We start from the raw sequence: 15278 nt of genomic DNA, 5'->3' as shown, positions 1-15278 counted from the left end.
GAAGAAAGTGTGGCCAAATGCTTTTGTCCATATAGCGTATATAAGACTTAAAAGGTATAATACAAGCAGTAAAATATGACTTGAAAACATGGCATTGTAACATGCTGTGATAACTATTAGCTGTACAGAAATGCTAAATGTATTTAGAATAGAAAAGGTATGACAGTATTCAACAAAAGTTGTCTCTACAGCCAGCAATAATGGACAGGAAATATTGAAACAAATTAGGATTGGCACAATTAATGAAGAAAGTTATTACTTTTTAAATGATAATGCTTACCATGAATCATAATATTTATGCAATTAGATGCTCTGCCGACAGCAGAAACATTTTGACTTTGTCAGAGTTGTAAAAGCACAGGTGACCTTCGTTAATGTTATTAAGGACACCTGTGAGTTCCCCTTCTGACAGGTTTCAGTGGAAGTCCTGTTACTGGTGCTAAAATGGGCCCTTTGTGTAGCTGCCATTTGCAGGAAATGCACAGGTGTTACTAATCACATTAACGATGGCTCTGGTCAGATCATAGGAGTCAAGGCAGTGTAACAGAACCAACACTGACCCTGAAACTGAGGAAGTCAAAGACAACTGTGCCATCAAGTAAGTGATTATTTACTATTTTACTGCATATTTACTTGTAATGGGTCAAAGTCTTTAATTATTCTCTGAAAAACTAGTTGTTCTCTTCAGGTATGTGATAAAGTCAAAAAAAAGAGAATAAAACCACTCACAACATCCACTACTCTTCACATCTTTATTTTTTCCCCCAACATTATTTTTTAATTAAAACCTGAATCGTCCCATGTTTTCTTCTTCCTTGTTTTTCTCCCCCGTACAAACCAGAGTAACTGTCAGCACTAATGTGATGATTTACTGAGGAAAAAAAAGAATTGATTTCTACTATATAATAACCAATGCAACTGCTGCTACCTTCAGCATAGTGAAAAACATACAGAAACTGAACGGACACAGATTTCATATCACAAAGTCCACACAATTGTAGTAATAACACAGATAAAAGAAGTCCATTGATGCTCACCGCTGTGGTGAGGACAGCAATACTGGCTTGTTGGACACAACCTGTAAAGTTCCACCTCTTAAATGGATTATACTTCATGACACTGACGTGTGCCATGTGTAGAATGAAGCCATCTTTTCAAATCTTCAAACTAGGTGACACTCAATCAAAATGGCACTGGAAATAGAAAACTGAACGGTAATATGGTTTACTGAACTTAATGGCATGCGTTTACATACACACATGCTCACAGTCACATCTCGGACAAATCCAACTGACCTGTCAGAATCATACACTACACAGGAGAGGGTAAATATAGGCTACAAATGTAATCATGTACAGTTACAATGTTGACATATCAAAGAAAGAAGATGGAAAAATGGACAGTAAAAAATATAAAAATTGATAGGATTAAAAAGTGAGGATATTGTTGCAGATATTAAGGACACAATTCTCCATTGTCAGCCATTTAAGGTGCGATCTCCCTTGTTTTTGACAGCATTAACATTCCTTCCATTTGTAACTTGAAATACACCAGCAAAACAAGCTGTTCAAATAAAGAAGAAACAAAACTACCCTTCATTTTCCCAAAAAACACAATAAAACTCACTGAATAAATGTGATTATAAAACATTTTGGTTTTGCAATAAAAAAAAAAACAAAAACAAATTATTCATAAGCATAAATGTGGTCACTGGTGGAATTATTATTCCCAAACTGCCTTTTGTAAATTGCTCACAAAACTACAACCTGGATGCTTTGAGCTCATCTAGATTTGTAACACTGAAGTGCCAAACTGACACACTGATTAGTGCTGTGGAAAAGGGGCATCATACAGATAATGAAAACATGGTCTTTTCAAGACCTAACACTGTCAGTAAGTAGTTCCCATATTTTTTTCCTTACAGGGCAACAAAAGGTGTTTTTGTAACAGATAATTCAGTTTACAGTACATCTTCTTCAAACTAGATCCAAACAAACGTCATGTAATTTCTGACTCGCTTCTGATTTCGATATTTTTCGTTCACTTTAGACGTCTCTCTGGAAAGAGACATTGTTTTTTTTTTTTATGTGACCTTCAGGCAAAACCCCGTAGAGTCACTGTTGTCCATGTGACACAAATAAAAAAATTGAGAGGAAAAAGTAAACATTCCCAATCAAGTTTCCAAAGTTTTCAGTATGAAAACGTATTTAAGACAAAAGAAGGACAATGTAAGTGCTAAAGTTCAATTTCATGGATGCTTCAAGTCTTTCAGCGAGACCTAAGGAAACATTAAAAGTGCATTTTCTTCTTACATAATATTTTAATTAGTACCTACATTTACGAGGGGAGAACTCTGGAGAGAATATGAAGCATGAGCTGTGATAAATGCAACAACTTCCAAAACACTGAAAACACAAGATGAGTCTTTTTTTTTTTTTTCTCCTTGAGTGCCAGCATGTTGGTACGACTCTTCATTTACCAGATTTCTGGAGTGAAGCTTAAAACAATGAAGTGAGATGTTGCTGTCCAGTTGATCACAGGATGAACAGCTTCCGTATGAGTATGAAAATCTAGTTATCTTCACTGACCCATTCAATTCGCAAAGGACTTTCTTTTTCAACTGTTCAGTCAATGTAGAGGTGATTTGATTAAGATGTTACTGTTTTTCTTTTTCACATCAATTGTCCTGATAGGAAAAAAAACCTTTCCGGTTTTTACGACTTTTTCATTTCAGGTGATACAGGCAGGATTCAAAGTGGTCAGAGTCATTCGGATTCTCGGGAAATGTACTGAACTCTCACTGTGGAGGGGGAACTGGAGCTGCAGGGTGGAGTGTTTCCCCAGAGAGAGGGGCAGTGGGCTCTGTGAGGAGTTGACAGAGGGACCAGGAGAAAAATGTTAAAAATGCTAGGAAGATTACAAAGATGATTTTGCACATTTGATGTTTTTATAGACAAAATAATCCAAGATTAAAGTAACGGTTAGGTGTTCCCCAGATGCACACAAAGTTACCATTCAATCCTCATTTTGCTATTGGATTATATCCATTTTTAGATTTCCTGTCACTATCTGGTCAAATAAATGCTGTGGAAACAGATTTGGTAAATTAAAAAAAAAAAAGACGTTTAGAAATCATGATAGAAATGTGACTCCAGCTTCCATAATTAACTGAACAAAAAATATCAGAAATAACATGAGAAGAGCAATGGGTGGACTGATGAAGAAATCACAAAGTTCATAGACTGAGTAGACAAATATTTCTACAATAACAGATTGGAAGCAGCAACAAAACACTTTTTCAGTTTTTAATCGGGAATAATGCTTATTTAGTTGGCTCTGTGGTTACCTGGACTTTTCCACCACCTACTGTTAATCTCAGTAAACTAACTCCTAATATTCAATTACAGTATTTTAAGAACAGTGTCATGAAAGTGAGGCTGTACTCACCATGAAGTACGGGTGCAGGGGTGGAGCTGGAGTGGGAAGCTGGAGCCTGGCTTGGGGGGCGGGGTGGCGAGGTGTTAGCAGCCTGAGGTGGTTGGGACTCAGGAGGCGGGGCTGTGGCGGCTGGCGGTGCGGGGCTGGCGGCTGGCTGTGGTGCTGGTGTGCTAGGAGCTTGCTGATTCGCTGCCAGGCTCTGGGGTGGCACGGCTGAGGATGCCTGGTTGGAATGAGCGCCCCCTGTCTGGCTGTGCTGCTGGTTGTGAATCTGCTGGAAGTGCTGCTGGCGAGCCCTCATCTCAGCGTATTTCAACTGCTCCATGTGGAAAGACTGACGGTCGGCCAGCAGCTGCTGCCGCTGGTACTCCAACTACACACACAGGAACACACACAGAGAAATATGGCGAGGAATTTTTAATGTAAATATGCCGACTATTGTCTGCTGATGCTTTATATCCGTTATATCTCTCACTCACAGCCTCTCTCTCTCTGTCCATGATGGTTTCGAGTTCTTCAAAGTGTCGCAGTTTAATCTCCAGCTTCTTCATTTGTGTTTCCACCAGCAGAGCTACAAGAGATTTGATCTTCCTTTCTTCCACTGCAGCCAGGTGCTGTGAAAGGAAGTGCAGGTGAAACCAGTGTCGTAGAAAATGTAAGAAAAAAAGGATGATGAAGGATAGAGCCGTGTGGAGACCTGAAAATGAACTTCACCTTGGCTTTGACAGCAGCAGCAGCGAGTGCAGATGCAGCAGCAGTGGCCAAGTTGCCCTCTCCAACATCACGCTCTACCTTGGCCTTCCTCTCTCCTTCACTCTCTCCTTCTCTTTGTGCTTCCTCTGTTCCCTCTTTTCCCTCCTTCTCCTTCTCCCCATCTCCTGAAAAGAAACAAGTTCAAGTGTTTGTACCTTTGACAAGAATAGAGTTGTTCCCATGTCTGTATAAAAGACGATGTCCACTTTCATACCCATCTCTGACTCTGCCTTGTCTGCCTCCCTCTCTCCTTCAGGTTCTCTTCCTCTCTCTTCTTCCTTCTTTCCATTTTCTGCCTGCTTTTCTACTTCTTCAGCAGCTCCTTCTTTGCTGTCCTATGTGGAGAAGTAAACACAACACAACAAGCTTCATATCCCTGCATTAGCAAAAGTAAATCCAAGCACTTTCAATGCCCACAAGAGTATGTATTATAATGAACAGGCATCATACCTTGGCCTCTTTCTTCTCTTCACTTGATTGGTTGTCACTCTTGCTTTCATCAGTGCTTTCCTCTAATGTTGAGAGAGAAAACAATCAGAAATGGTTTCTTGCAGTTTTGCAGTAGTGGATCAGTCATGTACGTGTGTGTATGTCCAACCTACCGAGTCTGTCTCCCTCCTCCAGGCCAGTGCCTGCGATGCCGCTGCCCTCCAGGCCGTACAGAGGATCCTGGCGTCCGCTGGCCCTCGCTGCCTCCTCCACCCGTCGCACATGAGCCTCAACCAGAGCGGCAGGAACTTCCTCTTTCATACGAGAAAACTCCTCTAAGAGGCGGAGACAGAATGTGAAGTCTCAGTTTAAAGATATAAATACGATAGATTCATCAGGAATCAACTTTTTTTTTCTTTTCACCAAAAATCCTCAAAGTATGATCTCAAGATGGAAAAACATGTATTTTATGTCAAAATTGTCTATTGTGCACAGTACACAATTCCCCAACTTTACAAATGTATTCTATGCGCAGTTAAGAGCCATAAATATTATTGTTGGACATTTTTTACATTTTAAAATCAAACCACTTCTCACCCAGAGCAGATTTAGCTGCAGCTGAGGCCACACGTGGATCAACTACAGAGGCAAGGAAGGCCACCGTGCTCATGACAGGGTTTCCTGCCTGGCTGAAGGGTATCGGCTGGAAGGCCAGTGGTCCCAGGGTTGAAGAGCTGTCCTCTATATAGGGGTCTTCAATGGGCAGACGCAGGAAGTGCAGGATACACTCGTCCTGCGTACGGCTGCCCACATGTTCCGACACTTTGTTCCAGTCGTCCTTATACATCTCCAGGCCCTGAGAAAGAAGAATGATAGGTGTGTCTTTTATTATTATTTTATTTATTTTTACACCATTGCCGCCATGTTCATTTTAATGTTTGTACCTCTAGTAGTAGTAGTGTTTCTTGCTCTGTCCAATCCCTCATGGAGCTTGCTGCACTCTTGCTCTGTGCATAGAAAAATGAAAAACAATGAGTCAAAAAAACCTCAGGCAAAATCCTTAACCCATCCATCCTTCCGGACTTGTACCTTTACAGAGCCGGTCTTCTTATTGTACATGTCAGTCCGCAGCCCGAAGTTTTGCAGATCTGCAGGTTTCTCCTTTACTTTCTCTGGGAAGGGAATCATCTGCTGGGTGGCAGGAGTCTAAAGGTAAAAAGTGACAGAGTGGAAAATGTAAAATACATGCGAGTCAGTCTGCATACGTTTATTTGTGCATATATGTGTGAGTGCTTATGGGACCTGGGATGTCTTGGGCTGCAGGGGCACCAGACTGGACGGAGTGTCTGCCAGGACGTGGAAGTGAGAAGTCGGTGGAGGACCCATGGGTGTAGGCCGGCTCTCAGAGTCCACCTGGTAATTGATCAAACCCCACTGTTCCAAGAAGGCGTGGACCCTGCAGCACAGCACAGCACAGCACAGCAGCACAGCGGTCTTTACAGAATCCGTTCGACTAAAGGTTTGTTCACACACACTGTCTTAAAGAGTTTTTTTAAATGCTTGGAAGAAGCCAAGGGTGTTTTAAACCAAGGCTCTTGTAGGGTTCTGTCACACCCATTGTTAAAAGCAACTAAAATGTGGGAACTGATGAGATGACTGAAATTGCTGGTTCTTAAGTGAATTAATTAACACGTTAATCTAAGGGAAAAAAAATCTAAACAAAAACAATTGTCGTGCCTGGATAAATCCTCTCCTTCACCAACTGATTCAGGGGCTCTGTGGGAAGTTCAATGTTAATTTAAGAGTGGGGAAAAAAAGGACAGTTTCCATCTCACTCTTGTTTGTCTGCGGATCTGCTGTGTTTCCGTTGGAAATAATGCATTTGTATGCACAAACTTCGCTACATGTAAACATTACGTAAAACAAAACCGTGTGTCTTATGTTTGTCACATCCAGCCTCCACCCACCTCATGATTGCACACACATCTCCTGCCAAGTTCCTGCGGCAGGCGGTGGAGGTGAGGTACTCCTGAGGGTTCAGTCGGTAGGTGTCAATCATGAAGTTCCGGTATGCCAGGTAACTGCCAAAGGATCGAAGTAGACCAGAATTTTAGATGAGAAAACCTGACCTACTCTTTTGTAAATGTGTATCAGATAAACAGACTTCATAAAAACAACGAAACACATACTTACATCTCAGGGGTTTTGGATTTATTCTTTCCATTGAAAAACTCTGGCAGGGCTCTGCGCTCAATGGCATGAACACTAGAGGGAAAACAACAATAATATGAGGAATTTAAGAAGACCATTTGAATGAAGAAAAAAAATAAATCTTACCTGTTGTAGTCAAACCAGGCAGCGTAGCTCGGTATGATGATGTGGTGGGTTTGTTCAGTCACATTATCCTCGTGAAGGTCTGAGCCTTTCACGGGTTCACCCTTCACACTCGGAGAACCTTCCTCCTCCTCCTGTTGAAACACACGCACTCAAAATGATATATGGATTTACTGTCTGCAGTAGTAATACCTTCTTCAACTTTAACAAATGACCGCACCTTGCCTGTTATTTCCATAGATTCATCTTCTTGCTCGTCTGTTAAAATCACAAAAAAATAAGAAAACCGATGAACGGGGGAAAGTGCATTTTGGGAGAAGGTGAGAATATACAGAGCAGAAAATAACCTGTCAGTATATACATAATCTACATTTCTTCTCACCCATATCGGTCCCACCTTTGACTGGAGTTGAATCAGAGTCTTTCTTAGTGTTACCTGCAAAATTTAAGTATAATGTCAGACAATGATAGACAACCAAAATGGCCATCAAGTGATGGATTTATATGCTTATTAATGTGTGTATTTGGCACATTTGTGGACTTATGTACTTGTTTTAGCCGAGTTTCCCTCCTCAGATGCTGGAACTGGTGACGCTTCATCTAAGTCCTTACTAAGATCTTCCTGTTCCTCCTCCCTCTGACCCCGTTTAGACTTGGTGTACGGGGTTGTTGGTCTGTCAGCACACAAAGGACAATGTTTAATTATGTTAAATGTTGCTGATAAGAATTGAAAAACAATTCATACAACATTGGATAGTTTTTCTGTGAATTGAGACGCTTGGCAACAAACCCCTTCTTGGTATTTTTCTTCTTGCTTTCCTGAGGGGGAGGGGTGGGGGAGGGCGACGGCGAGCGCTTCCTCTTCTTGGCACTGCTGGGCTTCTTGTCTCGCCGCTCGTCAGGAGTGGTCACCTCATCTGTCAGGGTCTTGGCGGAGATCCTCTTCCTCTTAGGGCAGCCATCGCCCACTTCATAGTCCTCTTCATTCATCCACTCATTGTACTGGTCCAGGTCTAAAATCCACTTGGCATGAACCTGTGAGTAAAGACCATATATTATGACCAACACTGAAAACGTTTCACCTTTTTTACAGGAAAATTCTGGCAATTTGTTTAGTGTTAAAAAGACAAACATGTAATCATGATTTACAAGAAAAACATTGTTTGACAATGTCAATTTGAATTTTATGGCCTGAGGGAAGAAAAATGTACACAGTGAGAAGGTGCCTAACACTACTCACCCAGTGTGTTCACTGTGTAAATACAGCTCTAACAATTTGAATGTTTTACTGCTCATTTTACCATCATGTCCTGTCGAGAGCTGATACTCTGAATACAAAGTAAGAACTTGTGATGCTGCTTTGAATTTGTGGTCACTATGAGGCGTTTGCAGGAGACCAAAATGAGTAACAATACCCTATTAGCTTTAGCACAAGACATTTATTTTGAATTCAAACAAAGTAATGTCTTCCAAATTTAAAATGATGCAAAAAATAATTTTAACTTAATGGTGCCCCATTGAAACATGACTGATTTTTAAATTTAAAGGCAATAAAATGGCACTTTGATTAGGGTTTTACTCATTTCAAGTATCGTAGAGCCTCAAAGAATCAGTATTGTTAAAAGAGAATAAACCGAGAAAATAACAAATAATAACATAGTATGTACCTTCCTGGGCTTTTCTGGACTGGGAGGATCCTCCACAGCAGCCTCTATCTCACTGGCTGGAATCCAGGTGTCGTAACTATACAACCAAACGGAGAAGGTGAAAAGTCAAGCCACTAAGTTTACATACAAATTGGAGCTTGTAAAAGCTGACTCAGGTAGAAGCCACAAGAAAAGAAAAGTAGCAGATACTGCGTGGAAACTGTATTTTGCTTCCACAATGAGATCAGGCAACCGTTTTCTGTTGAGTGTGTGGTGCTGCTGTGTAACTGAGCATCAACTCAGGACAAACCTGTCAGGAAAATATCCCCAATGGAGCAGCACTTGTTTATCTCTCTTCATCACGGGCCGCACCCACTCCTCTGGACAGACAAGAGAAATTTAAAAAGTGAAACGTTGCAGCTGAATGAGCAGATTTCACAACAAACACCAACCACATTGTGTTTGAAGAATAACACTTGAAGGCTCACCTTCCTCCAGACTGGTAGGAATAGGCACAACAACATGGGAGCTGGAGGCCTTGTCCTCAGTCACCGAGCCCTGAAACAGATGTTCACACATCTAAAACAAGCTTTGACATCTTTGCTTGATTGGACACAATACAAGGAAATGTGATTTACAGCTTAAAACAAAAATACTTTGTGACCTAACATCCTCAAGCAGATGATGAAATGAAACCATATTCTATGTTCAAAGTATCTATAGTATCTAAATACTTTAACAAAAACACACACCTGATGTCTTTTGATGATGTCTTTTAGTTTCCCCAGCAGTTTTGGTTCTATGTCAGAGCTCAGGTAGATGACAGGTCTAGTCAGGCAGTTGTTCTGAAATGAAGAAATGCATCATTTGTGCAAATTCAACTAAGACAATAAGAAGTTTGAAATCATAAATGCAAGAAAATACTGGTGTATAATCTATTTCTTATTTGTCTTCACTGATTATTGAGATCAGGAGTGCCGGTGGATCTCGTGGTGTAACAGCAGGATTAATTAAGTAGGATTACTAGTCAAGGTGCCTGGTTATCAGGAATACTGCTAAAATTATGTAACACAAGACAAATGACATCTGAAGTAAGACAGAATTTAGCTCTGGTTCCTGCAGCAAAATTAATATCAAAAGCTAATCTAAACAAGGCAATCAGAGTTGGCAGACTTCACCATTCACACAACAAGCCTCTGCTAGTCAAATTGGCAAGTGTGGAAACACAAACAAAAAAAGACACACAGAGCCACCAAAAACTATACTAATAAATATTAATTGTGGGTCAAAGGGGAATTGTGAAAATATAAATGGAGCAGAGTCTGAATATATGTGAATCTATATAAACAAAATACCACATACAATACCAGTTATCACCCGTTTAATTCTACAAATTCAGAGAACAATCTCTATATCAGCATGATTTAATTCAACAATTTAAAAATATGTATTCATAAAAGCACTAAGGCAAAAATCACCTGCACTACCGACTTCTCGATGGTCATGAACATCTCCACATTTCGGTCCATTCTTGACGGATTCTGGAAGTCAAACCTGCGCCTACCAGGAAATTAGACTGGAGTTACACACGAAACGGGAACATAGCCAAAGTCCTGAGCACTGAACCTTTAACAATCTGATTTCATTTGATCAGTTTTTTTAAACATCTATATCAGCTGGAAAGACAGTCTTACCATCCTTGGTCACTCTTGAACTTGTAGGCAGCAGCCAGTATGTGGCAGAGAGCGCCACCTGACTTAAAGTCCAGGAAACACTTCATCTGGAGACACAAAACACAGCAGAGGCAATGTTTCTCACTGAAACAAAGTGATGTGAGTGCAGCATGTGTGAGACGGATACAGAGAGGGTAAAGGGACGTACAGGCAGTTTGGTGAGTGGGGGGTTGCTGACATGTCGACCAAACACCTCCTCCTGGAACTGGAGCAGCTGGACCACTAGGCTGGATAGAGACTTGTTGGTGGGAGGCTCGGCCTGGATGTACTGAGGGGACAGCAACAACATAGAGGAGCAGTCAGAGCTGAGCAACACACAGGACAGCAGACTAGGCATTGGACAATTTCCTGTCATAATTAAATTATTAATGCGATGCATGCAAAAGTAGCATCTTAAACATCGACACATGGAGCCTTCTGTCCGTAATCTATCTTCCTTATGCTTTTTACTACATGCACATGTATACAGAGGAAACATAAAAACTAATGGTGCTATGGGTACATCGATCATTACTTGTGTTGCCAAAAAGTGTGACTCAATGTTGTAAATGTACGAAAACGTGTAATTATTGATGCATATTAGAATCTTGGGTAAGAAAATTGATCATCGTAAATGACTGGAAAGATACTGGCGCCCTCTTGTGGCACTTAGATTATCAAAGTGTTGTAATGTATCAAAAACATGTTACAAAATGTTTAATGGTACAGTGACATTACTGATAAAATAAATAAATCATATATAGGTGTTACATACACATATTTACACTTTATAATAGAATTTGAAGATACTTTATTACGATTACGATAATAGTATGCATTTTCCCTTTTACTTTTTTTTAATGTATGATAAAATCGTTCCATGTCCCATCTCTATAGCAGACACAAAAGTAAACTAGAGTAAGCTGCTGAGTGGTATTACAGTATTCAGTGTCACTACAGAGAATAAATCAGTACCATTATGCGTGACATCTGTGATGTGTTATAACGAAATTATGAATATCGCCCATTTTATCGTCATAAATAATTATTGTTGCAGGCGTCTTTTTGAATAAATACGATATTTTGTTACATAAACGTCCACAAACATCGGCACACCGGTTCACTCTTCCTACAAGACAGTATGTGGCTTCAGTGAGCTCGGCGCGCCACACAGCCAACATCTGGATCTGAGCTGCATTACTGTTAGCCCGTCGGCTAACTAGCGCGCTAGCTGGCTACAGACAACCCCTTTTAATAAATTCTGTCCACACAGACAGTCTGTGTGTCACTGTATGGCTGGTATTGGTACAATATCATACGGGGACACCGCCATTTGAGGCTGCATCTGTTGCAACTGTTGGCTCAGCATCCTTTTGTATTCCCGGCTCCAGTGAATCAAACAGCTGGATGCTCAGCAGCGGCAGCAGCAGCGCCCTCCCTCCTCTCTTTGTCACTGCCTATACCCGGCGGGTAAGTGCCCACATTTCAGAGAGAAAAAATGTAAGCTCAGTGTTATGGTTATAAGACATGCGCTCAGTACCTTTTTATAATTCTTTCCCAGCCACACGCGGACATTATCAAACTGAGAGACGGTATCAGACGCTTCGAAATATTTTACATTCGGGCCGCCGTCTTTCTTCCGCACCGCCATCTTTGCTTGCAGACAACCAGTCGACGTCGTCTGCCACCCAGCGGCCACACTCTGGTAGTACAACGGCTGGACAAGGTACTGCAACGACTCTTATTGGGCAGCAGGGGGCAGAATGGTGTAGAGAGTGTTTTTAAACTGATTTTAGAGACGAGAAGTGAAAATAGTGAAAGCCAGTGTAAGTATAGATAATGCTACTCAATTGCAACTAAAGGTTGTGCCAATAATTGAATATAATACCACAATTATTACTATTATTATTTTATTATAATCAATCAATCAGACTTTATTTATGTTAGGGCTGAAACTATTAATTGATTATTAATGGAGTACTAAATAAATCGTCTTTTTTGATAATTGATTGATCAGTTTTAGGGTCGTTATTTTTCATTATTAAAACAAGTTTCTCTGATTTTTCAGCTTCTTAAATGTGAATATTATCTGGTTTCTTTTCTCCAAATACCAAAGAAATAATTCAAACACAAATCATTTTGGTTTTGTGGACAAAACAAGGCATTTGATGACATCATCATTTCCAGGTTTGAGAGTCACTGAAAAACATTTTTTCTATGGTTTTATGGACCAAGCGATTTGTATCATGTTTGTGTAACTCAAAGTGCTTCACAGCATAAAAACACAAGGACCAAGTCCCTATCACAACCACCGTTAGCCCGCCCCTCACTTATTAACCATCCCAACAACATCTAATAATATTTGTATAATATTTATATAATATATAATATTTATACTCTCTTTTCCCCTTTGCTCTTCAGGGAGTCACCATACGTTTTTGTCCTGACAATGATGATCAAAAGGTTGCTACTTACCTGAGGGTTCTTCATGGTTCATATTTCAAAAGCAAATGTTTTTATTTATTTAGGTGTAATATTAGTATATATTATGCAGTTTATTCACAGGCAGTTAATATACACCAGTGAAGCACAACAATCTGTTTTGGACTTGTTCACTGTACTAAGAATGAGGTTATTAAATAAAGAATAACATATTGCATTGATTGTTTTAAAAGGACAGTTTAATAAAAGGGATGATCATTCAGGATGTCACATGTCACAGGAACAAGAAAACTACATATAGTTGGATGATGGGGAAAAATGTAAATTTTCATGACTTTTGTCAAACTTTGTTTTAATGCAATTGTGAAATTGATTCCGTACAGGCCCCCAATGACAAAAACAAAACAAAACACCCACATGCTGGATAACTGTGATCGTCTGAAAAAAAAAAGAAATTAATTATAAATTATCACTTGACCAAAAAAATTGTTTGTGACATTTTGAAGCATTACGTTTTCTTTAACAAATCTATTTCTGACAGGAAATCCACACATGTCAATCAATTATCAAAATAGCTGTTGTTTAATTCTCTGAATAACCAATTCATTTAGTAATTGAGATGAATTGGTGCATCATTTAAGAGGGTCATGTTTAGGAAGGTTTATAAGACTCCTAGTTCAATGATTTGAATGATTTGCCGTTCTCAGGCTAAATCACTCACTAACAGCCTTGTCGTTCACTTCAGATTCAATACAGATCCTGATTTGATAGTCATCATTCAAAACTGTAGGTTTCTTGCATCTGAATTCAATGTGAATGCAACTCTTCTCTGAAAAGGCACGCACATACACGCTTGGATTTCACAGCCCTGGAAAAATCACATCAGATATGAGTCACTTCACCCCGGGAATGTGAACACAATCCATTATGTTCTTGCACACATTGATTTATTCATGCAAAGTATTTGTTTTAATAAAAGTCCATCACAGAGTTAGTATTATATCTATATAAAAATCCCATACATATCAAATCAAACATAATTTAGAAATAAACACCACCTCCACGAAGGCTGCTTAAATTCCCACAGTGTCAATACACTTAAAGAATACACCAAAATCCCATCATGAACCTTTCCTTAAACTTAAAATCTTTCTTTAACTTTTTAAGTTATGCTTCTAAAACAGTTCTTAGCATGAAATGACATAAACTCCAATATCCTGGGGCTGCATTTTTTTCCCTTGATCTACATTCAAAGTATAATGTGTTTATGTAACCACTGACTTAAAAAAGAAAAAAAGTGAAATCCGGTAGAAATTCAAGAACAGAAGTAACTGCTTTCATCTCATTGACCTTTTCACTGGTCCTCAATTAATCTGAGCTTCAAATGAACCTGCATTATTAGAGAATCTGTTTGTGAGAGAGAGAGAGACAGAGAGCGAGAGAGACTTTGAATCTTACATGACCCAGGCTAATTTGTGAAAGTCCAGAGACAACACTGAAGAGAGTTCACTCCTCTCACTCGTATTCCTCGGCCTGTGTTTGTGTTTGCTCAGGACCATGTGTGTGCATGTCAGAGTGTTTGTGTGCTGCATCCGTCTGTGCTGAAGGAGAGGAGCCTATTGATTATTTTAATCCTCCTATTTGTGAGTCTGTGATCCTCTCAGCTCAGCCTTCCACAGGGAGATTGCTAATGGGGCTGAACGCTTCTCTCCTCTGTCCTCTTCTCTCCCTGTCCAATTAACTTAATGCTGGAATCTGAGAGGACGGTGCATTGGGACTCACGGGGAGAGTTGCAGTGGTGGCGACTGCCGAGCTACAACTCCGCTTGCTCTTCCCAGTCCAACATCTCCCAAACCGCTCTTTTCCACCACATTCAATCCAGAATAGTATTACCTCTCACCTTTAATTAAAGATCCATCTCCATGTTTTTATGCTGGTGAGGTGAGAACTCCCTTCAGCCAGCATTTCATTTTCTCAGGATGGCTTTGCTGAGAGTAGGAGCAGCATGAGCTGTAGAAACAAGTCTTATTATAGAAACATTATACTTTCTTGCTTTACTGTAAGTCTGCTTCATGTCAGACAGTTTTCAACACATATTTCAAATCTCTTATTTATATAGCACAAATCACAGTTTACCTGTGGGATTTACAGTGTGAAAAATAAGTGATGCTTTCTGTCTGTAGACCCTCAGTTCATATAAGGAACATCTCAGAAAAAAACAAAAAAACACGAATGAAAATGGAAGAAACCCCTGGAAGAGCTATAGCGGCTGAATCCCTCTTCCATCGAACACACGTGCAATAGATGTCTGATGTGTGTACAGAGAAGATCAACAAGACTATCATGACAATCATGATCATATATGATAATGCATTACAATACACATACAGCAATCGTAGCATAACACACGTGCAAGAACGTTTGCACTGTTACTGCATTGTTACTATGGTGGGAATGAGTCATGGCAGGATTTGTACAAATTTGTGTTTTTAGAAAATCAAAATATTACAACACTGTAGGTGGC

The 15278-nt window shown here is 39.9% G+C and overlaps 1 protein-coding gene across 3 annotated transcripts; it reads right to left on the bottom strand.

Moving 5' to 3' along the window:
- Window positions 1–1208: 1208 nt before the first annotated feature.
- On the bottom strand, window positions 1209–11983 carry smarcc2 (SWI/SNF related, matrix associated, actin dependent regulator of chromatin, subfamily c, member 2). Of its 3 annotated transcripts, none has more exons than XM_044024988.1 (26): window positions 11853–11983; window positions 10482–10601; window positions 10295–10380; window positions 10079–10160; window positions 9353–9445; window positions 9089–9158; window positions 8911–8980; window positions 8622–8697; window positions 7745–7989; window positions 7504–7628; window positions 7337–7390; window positions 7175–7212; window positions 6958–7088; window positions 6814–6885; window positions 6588–6701; window positions 5923–6076; window positions 5710–5826; window positions 5565–5627; window positions 5218–5476; window positions 4794–4955; window positions 4642–4703; window positions 4406–4526; window positions 4153–4316; window positions 3918–4052; window positions 3448–3811; window positions 1209–2862 (listed from the first exon to the last, which is right to left on the bottom strand). In XM_044024988.1, exons 1-26 carry the CDS (start codon window positions 11961–11963, stop codon window positions 2798–2800), a joined length of 3153 nt encoding a protein of 1050 aa, XP_043880923.1. In that variant the 5' UTR covers window positions 11964–11983; the 3' UTR covers window positions 1209–2797. The 3 variants fall into 3 exon arrangements, with proteins under 3 accessions (XP_043880923.1, XP_043880925.1, XP_043880924.1); XM_044024990.1 differs by having other exon boundaries at window positions 7352–7390; XM_044024989.1 differs by having other exon boundaries at window positions 10079–10154.
- Between the last annotated feature and the right edge of the window lie 3295 nt (window positions 11984–15278).

The sequence above is a fragment of the Solea senegalensis genome, linkage group LG4 (genome assembly GCF_019176455.1).
Source record: "Solea senegalensis isolate Sse05_10M linkage group LG4, IFAPA_SoseM_1, whole genome shotgun sequence".
Classification (NCBI taxonomy): Eukaryota; Metazoa; Chordata; class Actinopteri; order Pleuronectiformes; family Soleidae; genus Solea; species Solea senegalensis.
Note: the sequence above shows the minus strand (reverse complement) of the source record. Positions and strands in the feature narration are given on the sequence as shown.